Here is an 18,937-nt window from a genome sequence, read left to right on the forward strand (position 1 = left end):
TTCGGGTAACAAGATTGCCTCTGTGCAAAATGTGCCACTATGCTCAAATCAGCTGTTTCTCGCCCAGGAGGACAAGCCAGGTAGCCACCATTCAAAACCAGGGCGGCAAATGCTTCTCACAGCTCCTCTGAGGCACAAAGGGCAATATTGTACTAATTATTTGTGGGACACTCAAGGGAGGAGCCCTGGGGGTGAGTGGCCTGCTGTTTTATTCCCTAGAGATGAGAGAACTGATTTATTAATGGACTGTGCCCCTAGACAATTTTTTTTTTTTCTATTTTCTTTTTTTGGAGGGGAGAGAAAAACCACCAAATGTTGCAGTGAGAAATCGTAGAGTGTTAGAACCCACTTCAACAAAAGTGAATCATTGTATTTGTTACATGCAGTGATATATAGATATCTAGAAACTAGGACAGGCAGCATTATATGCATTACTGGATTTCTGCCTCTCCTCCAGAAAACCTTAAGAAAAAGACAACTTGGCCAACTAAGCCAGAAGACTTGTAGCCACAACTTAAAGGGAAGTTTGGCTGTGGGAGAACCCCAGGTGGGCCACTGGCTGCAGTTTGTTTAAAATACTGTGCCTGGCCCTCTTGCTGGGGAGGCACCTGTATCGGCTGTATTTCCAGTGGCTGGGGGAAAAAGCTGCCATGAAATAAAACTATCATTCATATTCTGTGACAACATAGTACTTGCAAGTAAGAACTTGACAAAATGACTTTCTATAAGGTTCAAGTACCATTGATCTGAGATAGCCAAAGCCCAACCTAACCTGCTTTTTCTTTCAAATGAAATGAAATTATGTAGAAAGTCATCCTCAGCCTTGGTAGACGTTAATGTCAACAAGGCATTGTTGCAATATGTCACTGGCTAGTGAGGAGAATACTGATGTGAGGGTGTTGTAACTGACTTTCCTCTAATATTTGAACATTATGGGAAAATTTCAAAATGACTAGTGTAGAGCAAAGTACAGTAATGGAAGTAATTTGTTGTTTTAAAGAAAAACATTTTAATGAGCTGTGTTCAAGCCATAAGGGTTCATTTGGACTTGTTCAACCAGCACTAAAATGATTGCTTTTCCATAACAAATATAAACAGGAGAAAAACGCAAAATTTTATTCTGTAGAGCAACTAAAGTAATGATTTCTCTTTATGCTTATTCTGAGGTTATAGCTGCATTTTGGAGACAGTTATTAATATTTCTGAATAAATAATTTTTTCCTGTAGTTTTTAAGCTTTACATAAAACCTGTGTATTAAGTTTGAACATAACCTACTTTTACTGTCTGTTATTCCAAAATATCTCAAAACATTTTGCAAACATACTAAATCAGAGACAGGGCAACGATTTTACTTTTTTCTCCCTTCACCTCTGGGAGGAACTGAAGACAGTATTTGTTTAATAGAGCATGAACTACTGATGCCCAAATAACTTACAAGCAGAAGTGAAGGATATTGTATTCAGTTGCAACTTCTGGAGAGATTTAGGGATGATGTAGTTTTAAATTTGTTTCTGACTTTGTCACTCTGGCTATCATCCCTACTGTGGGAGAAATTGTTTTTCAAAGGTATACATCTCACTGAAGGCTAATAGATGCTTTCCTCCCTTCTTTGAGGGGAGAAAATCTCCCTTGACCTACTAATTTAGACAAGATAAATGAGCTGGGAGCAGCACTATAATCTGTCACTGTGATGGCATTTGATTTGGTGCAATTTAGTAGGTGTTTTCTGGGTGGCTTTTAGTTTCCACAAGCTACTGTCATGCAGGTTGGCGGCATTTCTCCATGGGATGTGTAAGAATGACTCACCTATGACCTGTTTCGCATAACTCCCAGGCAAGGAGTAAATTGCTAACTGAGTAAGAGACACCACAGACACAAGACTTGACTGTGTAGGAGGACAAGTAGGAGATAAACACAGCCATTTTGGAGGAAGAGTGACAAGGGGAAAACATCAGGAGCAGAAGTTTTCTGTCTAGAGGTTTTTTTGTTTGACGTAGAACTGCCATATACGAGTTGTTTGCTTTGCTATGTCAGCTTACACGTTCAATGTGTTCAAGTGGAAATGAGGGTACTACTCCCATGTATCTACTTACTCCTCTCTTAACTAAAGCCTAGTCGACTACCTGCATCCAGTGCTTGCTGATGGCTTACGTTGAATCACTAGCAAAACAAACCTGGCTTTACTGCTAAAGGAGAATAGAGGTGTGCCTGTCTTTCTTACTTTCTGAGCATTGCCTAGGTACTAAGTCAGAGGAAAGAGCTCAGCCTACTGATAAGTTTATTTAATTTCCTGCAATACTTATGCTTTTTAACAGGTTGCCCTTCTAAGATTCTCTCAGGTCTAGTCTTGCTGTGTTTATCTGCTCTGCCAAGATCTTAGGTCAAGAGAGATTAGACCTTGGATTTGTTACTAGGTTCTCCTTTTCATCAAAATGTTTTAAGTAATTGCTTGGTAGTTTATCAAGAATTTGGGATTTTTCATCAGATAAAATTAACCATAAAGTACCAATATTAATTTAATATTTAATAGTAATGTTAAGAGTAAAAATGACATAATATTTTATTACTTAAGTACAATAAAATCTCAATGTCTTTTTAATTTCCAAATTATGTGCATAATGAACAATATATTAAAGCTTTGAATGCTTTCAGTAGTCTCAATGAAACATTTCCTGAAATGTCTAAGCAGCTGTTTTCATATCTTCCCAGAATTATTTTCCTAGGGAATCAAAGAGTTTTTGATTAGATATAAAATATGGTGCTTTATTTTTTTTTTCCCCACTTTTTGTCTGAAATTATGTATTGCCAGAAGATGGCAAACAGTTCCTACAGATGCTGCTAACAACGAAAATGGGACAAATTGTCCCCTAGTGAGTATCCACTAATGTTGGCAGTGTTACACCAGGAAAGCATTTGGGTCTTTCTCATTATAGCTTGACATGTCTGTGATGTTCCTGATTGCACTGGTCTCCTGCAGCTTGTCTTTAACACTCTCCAAGGAGGGATATTTCAGAATATTTAAAGAATCTTTAATCTTTCATCCTGGATCTTCCACAACCCAGACATACAGCACCCTTTGCCTCCTGAAATAAATGATTCTCTGAGGTTTTGATGGTTAGGAAAGCTCTTTGTACCTTCTGTCCAGCTGTCAATCTCATGCAAACATGACATGATATGCCACCCTTTCCTCCAGCCTCTCCTGGAAAGTGAGTGCCAATGGGCTCTGCCCCCACCTTACAGGCCCCCCATACTTCTGGCTATAAACTTACACTTCTTGTTAATTATTCAATAGTGCTATGTAAACATTTTCTCACAAATTACACTTTGCTTGGCTTAAAATTACACTTTGCTTGGCTCCCCTTCCACTGCTTTTATCCATGTTCAAAACCCTCAACACCAATTGCTCTGGAAATAAATATCAAAGGATTTAGGCGCCTTCTGCCGTGATATGGTCCTTTGTTTGGCCAGTCACCATGGGCACATCCAGGTGGGATAGCCTTTTCATCATTCGCATTGCACTTATCCTTTTTTTTTCAGCTATGATGGCAGTGTGCTACGGGTGCAAAATGTTGATTCTATGTAAAAAAATGCCATACATGCCATATAAATTTACAAAAATAAATCCAGGTTATGCTCAGTTATTTTGGCATATGTTTTCCTTTCCTACACATGCAGTTAAAAGTGATCTCTTTGGTATTGTGAAGTCTTGTTTCTGATGCAATGAAAATCTAATCTAATTTCTTGCTACTTAATGTAACCACATTCATTATACTGCTTGCCTGTTTGTACTCAGTAATGTCATGGTGACTCTGAATGTTTATAGTAGCTTGTAAATGTAACTTTGCTTAAGAGTGGAATTTTTCTACTTTCTAGTAATTTGTTTTCCTTTGGCTTCACACATTTGTTTTTGCAAAGGTTGGTGGATGGTGGGTCAGGGTAACCAGAGTTAGTTAATAAAAAGTCATGAAAAATTACAAGAAAACAAACATGCATCTGAGTCCCTGCACGTTTTACTTCTGGATTTTGTGCTTGGCATTTTCTGAAAAGTAGAATGATTCGTTAAGAAAGACTGATGTTTAGAGTATGCAACAATGTCAGGCCTAGTCTCTCTGTCACCAAAGTCATTGTGCATTTTTATTTTCGTCACTGGTCTGATATTGGAAGAGGGAGCACTACTACTACTGGGAGCTATCGGTGGCATGGTTTCTGCTGATGTCCACAAGAATTGAAGAGATGTGACTGTAAATGTAGGGTAGATGAGGAATAGTTTTATCTCCTCTGTAAACTTCAAACATTTAATTTTACATGCAGAAAATTCAGAAAATTCAGTTATTGACCTATTCCAACATCACGAAACATAGTTCTACTCCCTGCTTTATTCATTTCCCAGTGCCATTTATACTCTGATGCCCTGCTTCTTTTCATGTTACTGATCATTACCAATGAGCAACAATTTAGTTCCTTAGGGTTCATTATATCCGTCTTGCATTGTATACTTCACTTAGATATTAAATGGAAGATGCCCCAAATATTTTTACAGCAGAGATGGTGTTCATAGAGTCCTTGCAAGGGCCATCTGATGAGACTTTGAATGATCTCAACCCAGGTGAAATTCACTTTCATCACCATTTCTGTACTCTGCATGGATGTTTTTTAGAAAAAGTGCTTTCATGTTCAGAGATCTAATTTGAGAATTATTGAAACACACTTCAGAAAGAGCAGATTGTTAGCTACGCTCGGAAGACCAAATCTGCAGAAGCTCAGGAGATTATATTGCTTGGTTTTGGAGCTAGGGGAACTAAGGGAATGGAGAGAAAGGGAAAATTTAAACTTGGTGCAGAGAGGACAAAACTGCATGTTGTGAGGAAAAAAATTAAAAAACCCTTTAGAAAAACACTGAATGTTTTCTTGAAACAAGAAAGTCACACACATTGATTTGTGTTGGCTTTAATCTGTAGAAAGCATTATGTACGAAAGCACTTTATTTTTTAGGTAGTGTATTTAAAGATGGCTAATAAAGAAACATGGGAAGTGATTGATCTGACTTGGAGAGTTCCTGTTCTTATTCTGCTCTGTTTCTGATTCTACACTATATCTAGTGCATCCTCAGTAAATCCCTTTCCCTGAGTTAGTTGTTTAATTATGGCACTGCTTCACCAGTATTTTACTGTCCTAAGCACTTGAGATAATAATTTAATTGCCTTACAGAGTCAGAGAGAGAGAGGTGTCTCAGAAGACCTCTGGAAATAGGTGTCTGCTCTTCTGTTGAACATGTACAATGTTGGGGAGCTCCTTCTGGGAAGCCCTTTTGGAGGCTGTGGATCAAAGGTGAGCAGATGGACGTGGAGATCTACACTCATCGCCCCACATCAGGCCCTTTTTAGCACACATGGGTCACTGCAGGAAAGCGGCCTGAGACCTTTCAGGTTAATACAGGAGACAAATGAATTCAGAAACACTCAGGGTTTCTGCCCTGGAGAGGAGGTGGACTGGAATGTCTCCAGGACTTGGATGATCTTGGGGTGCTGCATCTAAGTTTAGCCCTCTCCTGGTTACCCTGCTGTTGTTCACCCCTTAAATATAAATCACATCCATAAGCAATTCAGTGTGATTTTGTAATAATGCCTAAGGGCTTCATCATTTGGCTCTCTCCAACATCAGTCACACCTTACAACAGGACCGAGAAAATTTTAACGCTGCCCTTAAAATAGCAAGAATAAAAAAAGGTAATTTTTCTATTCAGGAAAAAACTACCTAACGTGCAGAATGGGAGAGGGAAAAATAATCAACAGTCACACTTACAAACAGGTTATATTTCAGACCTGAAACAAGTAAATTAATTTAGTAAATCAATTCACTAATTTACTGTAATAATCTTCTAGCTGTGAATCTTAAGGCCCGATGATTATGAATACACAGTTTATCATTCATTCCAAGACCCATTTTAGCCTGCTCAATAGATATGGATCTAGTAAACAGTCCTATCCATTAAATATTTAAACCAATGATCATGATCACTAATCTGAATGAAGCTGGTAAATTTGATTTTTCTTTGAATCAAGTTAATGTATCTGCATAAATGTTACAGGATTACTCACTAATACTGTGAACAGCTGAAATGAGAAGTTGCAGTCTGTACGGTGCTTTTATCCTCCACAGCAAGCTCCTCACCGCTGCATCAGTGTTAAGTCTACGGACAGCCTAAGTGCTAGTCTTGAGTGATGTTGCTCTAACCATGCATTATCATTCACTCACTAGGTCCTTCAGGAGGTTTGGTACCCTTTTTGAAGTGCTGAGCATCTCACGTATCTATCAGATCAGAGGCAAAAGAACCTCATCCCTTCAATAAAGAGGGTTTTATTTTCTCTGTGTGGTCAGGCAGTAGAGTAGAAGCTGCAGAAACCTCAGCAGTTCTCTTCCAGAGCCATGCTGGAGCTGGAAAATCTACATTGCAAGTTACTGTATAATTAAAAAAGATAATGACTTTAAAATTAGTTTTTATTAATAGAATTAAGCCACATTAAGTCATAAAAGGTGTTCATAAATATGTTAATAGAGTGTGTGGTATTAATGAAAAACATTCTGCAGAGACTGAATAATTTAAGAGTTGGATATTACACACTTAATTAAACTTAAATATTAAAATTATTAATTATCGCAGCTAAAAATGGGCGTTAACAGTAGACATCACGTCCTGTCTGGTCAATGAATAGTTGTCATTACTAAAGGTATGTAGATAATATATAAAATTTATTTAAGAAGTGAGAAATTCAGAACATTTTGACTGTATATGAAACACCCCTAGAAAGTTGTTTCTGGCAGGTGCTGAGTGCTGGCAGTTCTCACTTAAGATTTCAGCAGGATCTTAAGCAAAACATATAACTTGGTTTAAACACATCCTTATTTACAAAGCTCATGAATAAGTATTCCCATCCTGCTTAGGGTAGAAGCTGCAGAATTAGTTTAGTCTCTAGGAAACTTTTTTCTGACTTGAGGCTGCTGGGCACTGAAGGTGCAGAGCTGACCCTGGGACCACGCTTGCTGTTGGGGCTGTTGTGGTATCTGATATCTTTTGGATGCTGAGACAATTTTCTCTGAAAACTGTATAATGAGATGGAAGTGCATGAATAAATGAATGTCACATTGTATATATTCAGCTCCTAATGAGTAAACACAGTCTACATGTTGTTGGAAAACCCAGATGTTTAAAATTCTGGGTTGCATATGTGTAGCTCAAAAAAACAGAACATGCTCTATGGTCATGTTTGTTAGGCGTCGGTTGGAGAGTGACTGTTACCTCATATTTTCAAAGTAAAAAAAATGCATTTCATTTTCTGAGGGTTTTTTCCCAAGCTAGGAGTAACAATCTGTAAGAAATCTGTCAGAGGCCATGAGTTCTGCTAACCTCTCCCTGTGGTCGGGCCACAGAGCATCAGCCAGAAATTGCACCAATGGATGGTGGAGCGAGAAGGGCAGAGGCAGGACCAGCTGCAAGTCCCTGTAGAGGCAAAGCTTGCCTTCTTCTCTCTAATGGTTGGAATAACATTTTTTTTTTTATGTCACTCTCTATGTGACTATTCAGACTCATCCAATTTCAGATGCCAATGACTAGATTCATAAGAGGCCCTGTTAGTTTAATTTAGTCCTGGGTATCATAGCACCATGCTACTGGCAAGGCTTTTCTGATACAGCTTGATTGCCTCTTGTTTGTACTTTTATATAACTTTTTGTACTTTTATGGCTGTGCTTTTGTCCCTAAAAGAGCTGATGGCTGTTTATGGATTCCTTTAAGCAAGCTAAAAAGCCAGACTTTTTACACCTGGATAACCACAGATCAATTAAAAAAATCATGTAAATGAGTTCAAAGCCATTGTATCTGAAGTTCACTGATATTCTTAGAGATGGAGTCTTTGTCAGGGGGTACAAAGATAAAATGTTGTTCCTGTCAAGCCAGAGGAGGATACACAATAGTTTCCAAGTCCTTCTAAAGAGTATGAAGTTTGACCCCTCCAAATCACTATTCACTTAAAAATGTAGGTAAGTGGCTCTGCTTGCCTTTGGGGAAATGCACGCCATTGCAGAAAACTGTGCTGAAGAGATGTGGAACCAGTTTTAGATACCCTGAAGCTGGGCACTGAAGCAGTTATTGCACAGCCTTCATGATGAGAATTATTGGGCCAGGCCACGGGAATAACGGTTTGTGCCTTCATACTGTCCCTTTTGATATGGAGCTTTATATACTAAGGATGCCATCACAGGCGTGTAGGGAAGCTAACTCTGATTAAAAACAAGTTGGAGCGAGGCAGTCTTGCTATTAACTGGGTGCCCTTTGCATATTTGAAAATGAGAGGGACTGCGAAATGAGCAGCAGGAGAGGGATTTTACGAAATGTTACGCTGCAACAGCAGAAGACTGGGCTTAATCTTACAGCAAATTGCAAGGACACAGTAAGTGTTACTAAATTCTTATTTTTCTTATTTTTCTGGATTACATGGGGAATGGAAAAACTGATGCTGTGGAGACAGAGGGATGGCTGTGTTCTTTCAGGCCGTGTATTTTGGGTGCTTATCTTCTAATATCATCAACTGGATGGAAATACAGGAAGCCACCAAAAAAAATTAGAAAAAGATTTGTAGGTGGGACTTTTCCCTTCTTTGGCTGGTAAATCTGCTTGCCAGTTTATGTGAACAAAACCAGGGATAATGTTTGTTCATCTGTTTTATTCACTGTAGTTTAGCTGTAATTATCTACACTTTACACCATATTAGTAAATCTACTCCAGAATATTATATTGTAGTAATTAAGCCCTAGTAATAAGAGAACTTGTTCAACAGCCTTATTATTAAATCTTTGCTCAGATGTGGGGGGACACTGCCAATTTTGGTGTGGATTATAATGTGTGTGGATTAGCGAGGTTCTGCTTTAATAAGAATACTGAGTAGTCGACTAGGAATTTTAATCTTTAAAGTGCTTTTCAAGCATTAAATAATTAATCCCCATAACACTCCCATGAGATAGGTAAGTAAATATTTCTATCCCTGTTACACCGACTGAGGAAGCGTGGGTTAGAGAATTCAGCTGGACTGTCCAAAGCCACTGGGAGTGTAATTACCAAAGCAATGTTTAGGACTATGAAAAAGACTCAGTATTTTTGCATTTAAAAAGTAAGGAAAAGGTATTGCTTCCCTGAAAGCTCAAAAACATTGCCAGCTGAAAATGTCTTCCCATGTGTCCCTCTTTCTTTCAAAACTGTGTTTTCTATTTCTATATGAAGGGATACCTATGTAAAAGGTCTACATATCTTTTCAAATAGAAATTTGCTGTAAGACAGAAATAACTATACACACCCACATATATATACACATACACTGTTATTTAACAGAAGGATGTTCTACTTTCTTGCCAGCTGCTACATATTTATTAAATACTAAAGACATGTTTGTAAAGCAAATTTTAATATTCAGTTTTGTCCTTGAATAGTTTTTACCCATAGCAATAAAACAGCTAGAACCTTTGGGAGCCCATATTCAAATTGGCTTATGGTTTTAGACCAATTTTATTAACCAGTATATTGATTCATTTAGTTAGTGTTTTTTTTTTTTTTTTACACACCACAGGTTCCTGAAATTAAGTTGGTATTGCTAGAAATAAGAAGGCGGTATTGGAAATGCAGCAGGAATATGAATGAATGTTTGCGGTTCCACCAAGGTGGTCACAGAAGGAAAGGGCGCTTTTCCAAAATGACTATTGATTTTTGCACTCACATGAGATGAATGATGTATGGGGTAGTTCAAGTTTCGAATAACACCCAACCTCAGCTCTAGAGATTTATAAAATGAGCATTAAAAATAGGATGAATTGGATTATCTGATCACTACTCTGAACAGGTAGGAGTATTTGGCATAAATGCACAGGCCAACATGCTTTAGCCATTTATTAGACAAACATAAAAGCTTCAGACACACTAACAGAGTTAAAGAACTAGAAAAATGCAGTTTGCAGCTGACTGGAGATTTCTGAAGGATTTAACTGTACTCAAACAATAAAAACACGGTATAAAATCCCAATTTTTCATGTATTTTTGCAAATACAAATGCAGTGGTCACTAGTAAGGGCTACCAAACCCATGGTGCAAGAAAGCACAGGCACATATCACTTGATCTGGATGTACTTGCTAAACCACCTTCTAGCACCTGCATCTCTCCTGTGCTATATCTAGCTTCAAGTAAGCCTGCTAATCATCTTCCATAAGTGATTATTTGTACAAAATGGAACAACTCCTGTGGGAGACATGCAGACTCATAACAGACTGCACTATGATGTTATGGTAGGGGCCTCTCCTAAGACATGCTAGAATGGTCGATATATCTGTTCTGCATCAGGGAAGTTGACTTACATCCTTGGTCAGTGCTCTAATAAATGGTAGCATGGCCACAATTTGGTTGGGAAAAACCCCATTGCAAAACCGGCTCTTTAGGAAAATCCTCGCCCTCGCCTTTCATTAAAAACACCTGAAATCGAAACACTTTATAACACACATATTTTCATTTGACCTGATATTAGTTTTTTTACCAATCAAGTATTTCACTTTTGGTGTTGACCCAAACTAAATTGCTTTTGATTTTCTGGATATATTTTACCAGAAAAAAAATTCTGTCCTTACACTTCCTGCCAAATAAATAATCAGAACCATTCATGGCTGAGTGACTGTGCAAAACTAACTTTAGCTGTATTTATAGAGGATTTATGTTTCTACTTATTTCAAGAAAAAAGACTTATTTCCTGTGTCCATTATGCTATAGGAGGAAAAACAAAGATAATGCATAGAAAGCTATGGTTATAAATATCTAACACTTGTGGTGGAACGGCAGTTCACTGAACTTCCTATGCTTGACAACTGAGACTTGTAAAATGGCCCTAATGGCAGCCTGGATTATTTTAACCTCATGATTTCTCTAAACTACTTTTAGTGAAGTGCCAAGGAGAACAAAGCAGAAGTAAGGTGGGAATGACTGCAAGAAATGGTGCAATTCAGATTTCTACATAGTGCAGAAACTTCTTTGTTTCTAGGAGGTCTCCGATGGTAACACACACACTTGAACAACATGGGTACAATTTTCAAATGGCCTCTAGATGTGTCCAGCTCTGCACTAGCAAAGTATAGGGACGTGTCTGTGTTCAAAAAATTCTTATTTATAGACACAAATTTGAAATAAGCTATAACTGGAAACACATGCAAGCAATCAGATTACTCAGATTTGCATGCACAAGACTGCTACCTTAAGCACAGCTTAGTGCCTGGCTCCGGGGGGCAGGAATTCTGTGGGCATCCCACTGGAGGAGCTGCTCGAAGCTCAAAGGGTAGGAGGATGCCTTTGGGTATAACTCCCTTTCTATTTCCAATCTGTCTACTTCAATAGTGTGAGACTGGCCTTATAATTTTAGCAAATATACTACATTGTGGAAAGTCTACAGCAGACAGACTGAATGCATCTGAACACTTCTACATTTTCTGTGATGACAGCAATCAATGAAAAACAGGAAAAATAAGTTTTTCTTTTCCTTGGCTTTCCAGGTATCATTTCTGGGCCATGACTCTGTATTACAAATTTAAAGTATCTGAACAATCTGTGCAGCTGGATCTGATTTATGAGGAAAATAGCTCGAAATCAAGTGCAAAGTGCTGTGTGTAAATTCAGCATAGCCACTGGTTTTAAAAAATGAGTATTGCTTTACAGTGTGTTCCAAAAAGTCTTCAATTTTACATTAGTTATTTCTTCAAGAGGCTGCATACAAATATTGTTTGAGATCAGCCTCTAACTGCCACCTTCACATTACTGATATTTTTGCCAGCCAAGTACCATAAGGAAGGGGAAAATTATGGCTTTGGTTTCCAAAAGTTTAAGATTTTCTACCTGAAAACTCATATTCAGAGGATGAATTTTTGTTATGAGAAAAAGCGGACATAGAGCAGACCTATGGCTGTTTCTTGCACTAGCAGCAGTGTAACACGAAGAACCGGTTATCTAGGATATTAAAGGACATTTGTAAAATGCCTAGCTGCTTTGAAATCTAAGATAATTGGTTATGAAAGAAAAGTCAAATACTGTAGAAACTACTAAGCGAGCTAGTGTGTAAGAAAAAGTTGGAAAAGACTCTATTAACAGTTGTGAGAAATAAAAGCGTATTAGAGAAAGGTAATATACATGCAGAGTTTACAAACCGTGTCTTTAGGGTGGCCCAACAAGTAGAAATATGGGGACCCATGCTTGTCACTTTTCATGCACATGGAGAGACTGGAAGGTACCATTCCTAAAGGAAGGGGAGGAACAGCCTAGGACCAATCATTAGAATTAACAGAACCAGTGACATACAGATATTGTATTATTGTTAGAGCAGAGAATTCTTAGTAAGTTTAGAATAACTGAGTAAAAAGCTTATATGTAACAGGAAAGAAGTATTTCTGTAAAGCCAAGACAAATAAGCATGCTGTAAGTCTAAATATTAGTGGATGACTGAAACTACTGCGCATATATATTCAGGATGTAGATTCACCTGGACTATGGATGTGGAGTACATCTTGAGGTGCTTTTTGAAGGAGTCATAACAAATAAAAAGCAAAGGGTTTAATGCATTTAGGAACTGTGCCAATTTATTTGTATGAAAAATCCTTGTATTGGTATCAACTCTGACATTTTTTGGTTTTGTTGGTGGGGTAGTGCTGACACATGAACTGAGTTTCTTCAAGGCCCTTCAGAAATTAGTTACTGCTAAATACCTTCTACCTTTTATCTGTTAATCAGCAATGCTTTTGTGTATACTGAAACTTTACATTTTATACACAGAACTCCTCCCTTAAATAGCCAAAAATGAATGTAAACTCTAGTTCTGCAAAATCACCTGAATGTCATGAAGCCATGGGATGAGTTTTGTACATAATTTAGCATTGTGTGAAACAACAGAGATTCCAAAAATGTGCAACGCAACCCTAGGACGTGTCTTTTGACAAAGTCAAACAAAGGGGAACAGAGAGGGAAAGAACCACTGTTGTACACATCCATCAAGTGCCAGCCAGCCCCGAGACACAGATTCCTTGTTCACCAAACCTCATTGATTCTGGTTCTCGCGGCTCCGTGTGTGTTAGTGCCACACCCTGACCCAGCACGGTCGGGGCCAGATCCATATTTCCAGGACAGGGCAATGGAAATGTTTTCCAAAATCTCAGTGTGAATGGGCTGGAGTCTCTAAAACTTACAACTTTCTGCAGGATCTCTTAAGCAACTTAAAACTAAGTGGAAAACCATCAAGCTTCATAGAAAGTATGATTTTGAAGACCTGCTGTGAAAGTGGGAAGGAAAACGAATTAGTTTACTTCTAGATGTTCCTCATGGGTGAAATTCAGTGTTTCTGCTCCCTCTGCAGTGCCAGACAGAAAGCATCTGGGGAAGGAGGTTGTGCCTTGCCGGAGGGATGAAGTCCACCTACAAGCGTTAATCGTGCCTCAGCCTCCTCCGCCTTTACGCCCGGTTTGCAGTTTGGTTATAAGACTCATTGCTTTCAGATACTTCTAGGAACCTATATTTTAATGTAGCTTTGAGTAATGAAAGCTCCAGTCGGGAAATGCTAGGAGCAGTAAGCCAGAAGAAGCAAGCTGCCAGGACTGCTGGGACTGAGAATGAAACATCCCAGGCTTTACTAGGGACATTCTTCATAGAGTCTCACTTTAGAGAAAACAGTGGTTGTTCTCAGAGAAAACTGTAGCTTCCTGGGGCTGATCCGTCATTAGAATTAACTTGCCTCTTGCAGAGATCATTGCTGGATGGAGAGGCTGTGATTTGTTATTTTTATTTAATCTTTAAGGCTACTATTTTGGGATTTTGTGAACAGTTTTCCCACGTTTTGCCTTTAGGGATGCCTCTTCATCACAATGCTTGGCTGCGCAATGTAGATGTTCTTCTGATGGTGCTTATACAGCTATGGCTACAGCCTGAAAAATATGAGCATCTGTAATTAGGCTCCCACAGTGTGAGCAGACAGATTTTTAGAAGTGCTGCACACCCAGTAGCTCCTGCTGAAGTCAACAACCTCCTAGGTAGATGCATACACAGGGAATTAGGCAGCTATTGCAAGAAAAATCTTGGTCTATCGTTTTATTCAAATTGTATTTAATGCCGGCCTGAGAAGTGCTCAGTACTACAGTGATGACTGTGAGCTTTGTGTCCTGTGGCACGTACTCCCTCCAGCCGGACTCCCTGGGCATTATGTATGTTTCGAGATCAGGATTCCTAGCAGGACTTCTAGTCTTTCTTGCACAGTAATATGATTTCTCACTATGACTTGGTTCTTTGGAGAACATGGCTGGCAGATTATTTCCTATGAAACATGATGCTGATGTTCTTCGGGTTTGGATGAGCTATGATAATTCACCTTCAGTGGAAGCTCAGTTCCTCTGGCTATACTTATCCTCAGCAAACATGTTCTGAGATGCTGGGTGATAAAACATCTGTTTTCTAAGCTTCTTTTGTTGCACCCTGCTGTGAAATCAGCTACCGTTTTGGAGCATTAATCATACCCATGCTCCTTCCCATATATTCTGATGGTACCGTGCATGCTACAAGGGGATTTCTCCCTTTGAAGTGCTCTGGGATCTTTGGCATTTGTTTTCAAGCAAAATCAGCAGCTGGAGTTGAGGTAAATGATGCATTTGCAACACACTTTATTTCTTCCCCATAGGTTTGAATAGTGCTTCAGCTCAGCCAGAATGTTCTGAGCTGTACTTGTAGGGACAGATTTCCAGGCAGCATAAACTGACGTAACTCATTCAGGAGATTTACATCCTCCTGGGAGCTTGTTCTTTGTTTCTTCACTGAGTACTTTCTTCTTTTCAATACACATTCTTTTCTTCCACAGATCACTTTCTCACCATTGATGATTTTTCCTTAAAACAGTTTTTACTGATGTCAGTCACATCATCATTCAAACACTGATATTTCTTGCACTTAAATATATACCGCCATATTTTCTACTAACAGAAACATGGCTCTGGAATTTAAAAGGCATTGATTATATTGCATAAGAAAAAAAAAAGTTGAAGACTGAGGGACAACAAAGTGACTGTTTTCGGTTGGTTGGTTTAGGTTGTTCTAGGTAAGCTTCCTTCTTTTTAATGCTGTGAGTCTGAATGCCACTGCTGTTGGAAAGGTCTTTAAACACAGTGTTACTACAACTGACTTGGGAAGTCCCTGACCGTTTTGCTTGTCAGAGACTGAGAGCGAATATCCAGGAAAGGACCCTGGTACACTTGCTCTGATTTTATTTCTCCCTAGACTTGTGCTGCACACCACTGTTGTAATCCAGATACCAGCTCAGTTCTCCAGCCTTGCATTTTTATATTCAACTGAGTCTTATTTCTGACTGATGGTCTCCAGGGCTGGACCCTGATGAGAATAATAAATATTTCTAAAAAGTACTTGCTAAAAAAAAAAAAAAGGCTGATTATTTCAGTAAAAACCCCTTCAATTAGTCTCATTACATCTCAGCCATGCAATTCTGGTGGGAAGAAGAGGGAACTACTAAATATTGACTAGTTTGTCCACTGTCCTTAGGACCACTTTGTCCTCGAGCTGTCGCAATCTTCTCTGCATTCAGTTTTCCATTACTTGGAAAGGACAGTCTTTACTGGGGCTCTCTGTCATTAATACTCTGATAAACATTCTTTGCAGCATGATGACTCACCCTTGAGATTATGGCCTTCTTGAGCCATGCCCCCTGGTTTTAATAATTTCTGTTTGTTAAGTTCTGTTTTTAACTTCCTAAGCAGGCTGTTGTTGATTTTTATGTGCACCTTCTATTTGTTCTTAGAGCATTTCTCATAGCTTTGGAAAATGACCTAGGGAGGATTTTAATATCTCAGTTAATTTCAACAAGCATCTTCTTATTTTGCTTCCATTCTGCCTGCAGACTGGATACAGCACTAACATTTCTCTGCCTGCGTAATGCACATATTAAGAACTGCAGGCATGTGGATGTTATCCTTTACTGTGATGCTTTCTGTAAGTTGTGTGTACATTATAGAGCAATTCCTGAACACTTATGCTGCTTTTTCAGTGCAGTAGGACAGCATGGCTTTCAAGCAGCACTACTTAGTTCTCCTCCTGTACGGAGCTGTAAGCTGGGGATGCAGCTAGGAAAATGATCTGATTAAACAGCACTTCTTTGTAGCAACTTTTATGTCATACTAAGCTGCATTTTTACACAACTAAGCATTCCGAATGCCTTTCTGAATGGCAAGCATGGTTTTAAACAGTCCTGTGAAGTCGTTCTTCTGGGGAAGGGAAGGCTTGTGCACATTTACACCTTTCAGGGGATTTGTTTTCCCAAAACAATGCTGTTTACACTTAACTTTTTTTACATCTATTTACATTTTCTTATGTTTCTGGAATAAGGTATAGATTTTTAAGGTTATATAAATACAGAAATTTATTTTCGTTCTCCCATAAGCCTAGGTTTAAGGGCCATCCAGAACTGGGATCTTAAGAAAGTCAGATTTGGAATCGGTCTGAATGTAATAGATTCTTTGCTCATAGCAGCCTCCCCCCTGCTTAGATCATAGAACCACGGAATCGTTAAGGTTGGAAAAGACCCTTAAGATCATCAAGTCCAACTGTTAACCTATCACTGCCAAGTCCACCACTAAACCATGTTCTCAAGCGCCACATTTGCCCATCTTTTAAATACCTCCAGGGACGGGGACTCAACCACTTCCCTGGGCAGCCTGTTCCAGTGCCTGACCACCATTTTGGTGAAGAAGTTTTTCCTAATATCCAACCTACACTTCCCCTGGCGCAGCTTGAGGCCATTTCCTCTCATCCTATCCCTTGTTACTTGTTACTTGGGAGATTAAATTGTTTTCTGAGGAACCAGAGAACTGCTGGTATATGGGTCTGCTATTTGAGAAGGATTACTACCACTACATCAGCCCTGGATGTTTGTTTGTTCTTTTATGAAAATTGATGCACCTCTCCCTACAAAAGAGTTTTGGAGGTGATCTGAATCTCTGTCTGAGGTCTCCCTGAAAGGATTATACACCAGTTAAAACTGATATTAAATGTCTTAGTACTAATTCATCATAATCCCTGAAAGCCATTTTGGCTTTGTTCCTACGCACCAAAAGTATAACTTACTAACTTTATCATCAGATGAGTGGGCTGCAGCTCATCCTTGCTGTCCTTATTCAGAAGCTCTTGAAAGCTGGAAGAAATGCAACAAGCACTATCCCAAGTATTGCCTCAGCCACAGAGTTGGCTCTAGTTTAGAGAAGAAAATGGCGCAATTACCACGTATACTGACAGCCGGCAAAGCGCTGAATTTCAGTGGAGCTGAATTTAATGTCTCCAACAGAGGTAATGAATTTATGTTAGTAACAAAGACTGACCTGAACCTACACTTAAGCCTAAGTGTTACTTTGAATTTTCATATACTACTGCAATTCCTGATTCTAATGGGAAATGATGGTGGCACTTCAAAAGTAACATTAGAAGAGTTTAATAGAATTTGGGACCTCCCAGAATAAGGAAGTCAAGGAATTTTCCTTGAAAATCCTTTTCCTGTGAGATTTCAGGCCCAGCTGTGCACACCATAGAACTTATGTAAATATATGACATTGTCACACCATTCTTTAGAGTAAGCCCTGACTTCAATTTAAAAAAAGAGCTTTTTTGTCTTGAATTACCTTTGTATAATTATTTTTACTTCTTGTCATTTCAGTAGTGAAACAAGGTTTCTATATTGTCTAAATGACTCACATTTTTTTAAATACTCAAAAAAGTCCCAGAAGTCCTCCTGAAACAAAACATGAGAAGAATGGATCCTGCTTTCTCACCACAATGAGCAAAGTCTCCTTTTTTATTCAGAGTTGGCTTCTACTTGATCATCCGTGTATATTGTCAGAGATAACATAATGGGTGAAGTTGTCAAAGAAAGAAGTACATTCTTGTTAATGCTTTGAGTTTAAACCTGCATGACTGAATTGGATGGCAACAGGATCATCTGCTGTAATTCAAAATGTGCAGAGAAGTACCAATAGAGGAAGAAAACGACAGTTTCTGGGCAAATCAGCAACTCCCAGCACACTCAGCGATGTCCCCTAAAAAGTTCAAAGTGCTTCCTCCAATGCACATCTTATAAGCCATTGCCTGTGTCGGGAGGGCAGCAGACGACAGTGATGTACACACATATATGGTCTTGAGCTAAGGAAGCACTTAAACATATGAATAGGTCCACTTGTACTCAGGTAAGCACTTAAGCCCATACTTAATGTGCCCCAGGACATTACAATATATAAATATCTGCAATTGCTACTCAACTCAAAAGCAATATAACTAATTTATGTATGTTCATGCACATAGAAAAATGTAAAGATGAAAACCCACCATATTCTGGGACCTGGCCTGTTCCACGTTTCAACAACAGTCGCACTCTCCTGCCACCAGACTTGATTAGCTCTATTGCTCTGGCATGTGTCATGTCCCTTGTGCTTTCTCCATTGATTTCAATTATTTGATCTCCTACCTGTCAGGTAAGAAGAATATTGAGTCAGACAGAATTGCAGTAAAATGAGCGTTTCAGAAAGAGACATATTCAATGGATCACAGGTTACTTGAATGACAGACAGACACATCAAGGTAAATTTGTTCCTGTCTGTCTGGGGGATATTACGGGCAGATTAAATAACCTCCAAAGTTGATTCTGAATGTGGTATATCAAAAGCTGCTCATCTTCTGCTGAAATCAGTGTAATGCATTTGTAACTTCCCTCATGTCTTCTACACGTAAGACGTTTTTTTTTTAATTGCTTGATATGTTGGAATCACGGGAAATATTACCTGTGCTACCCTTTAACTTGTAGTGTTGCACAGGCCCAAGAAGACCTTTGCTG

The 18,937-nt window shown here is 38.8% G+C and overlaps 1 protein-coding gene across 2 annotated transcripts in view; it reads right to left on the reverse strand.

The window, feature by feature from the left end:
- The window catches only part of MAGI2 (membrane associated guanylate kinase, WW and PDZ domain containing 2), a gene marked incomplete at both ends in the record, with an annotated part of 752,640 nt that overhangs the window by 3,077 nt on the left and 730,626 nt on the right, over positions 1–18,937 (reverse strand). For both annotated transcript variants that reach the window (XM_082309172.1, XM_082309171.1), the window contains one exon: positions 18,433–18,571. In XM_082309172.1, the coding sequence (XP_082165298.1) occupies positions 18,433–18,571 (139 nt within the window). The remainder of the gene's footprint in view (positions 1–18,432; positions 18,572–18,937) is intronic.

This window comes from Platalea leucorodia, assembly GCF_965183815.1.
Source record: "Platalea leucorodia genome assembly, chromosome: 4".
Lineage (NCBI taxonomy): Eukaryota > Metazoa > Chordata > Aves > Pelecaniformes > Threskiornithidae > Platalea > Platalea leucorodia.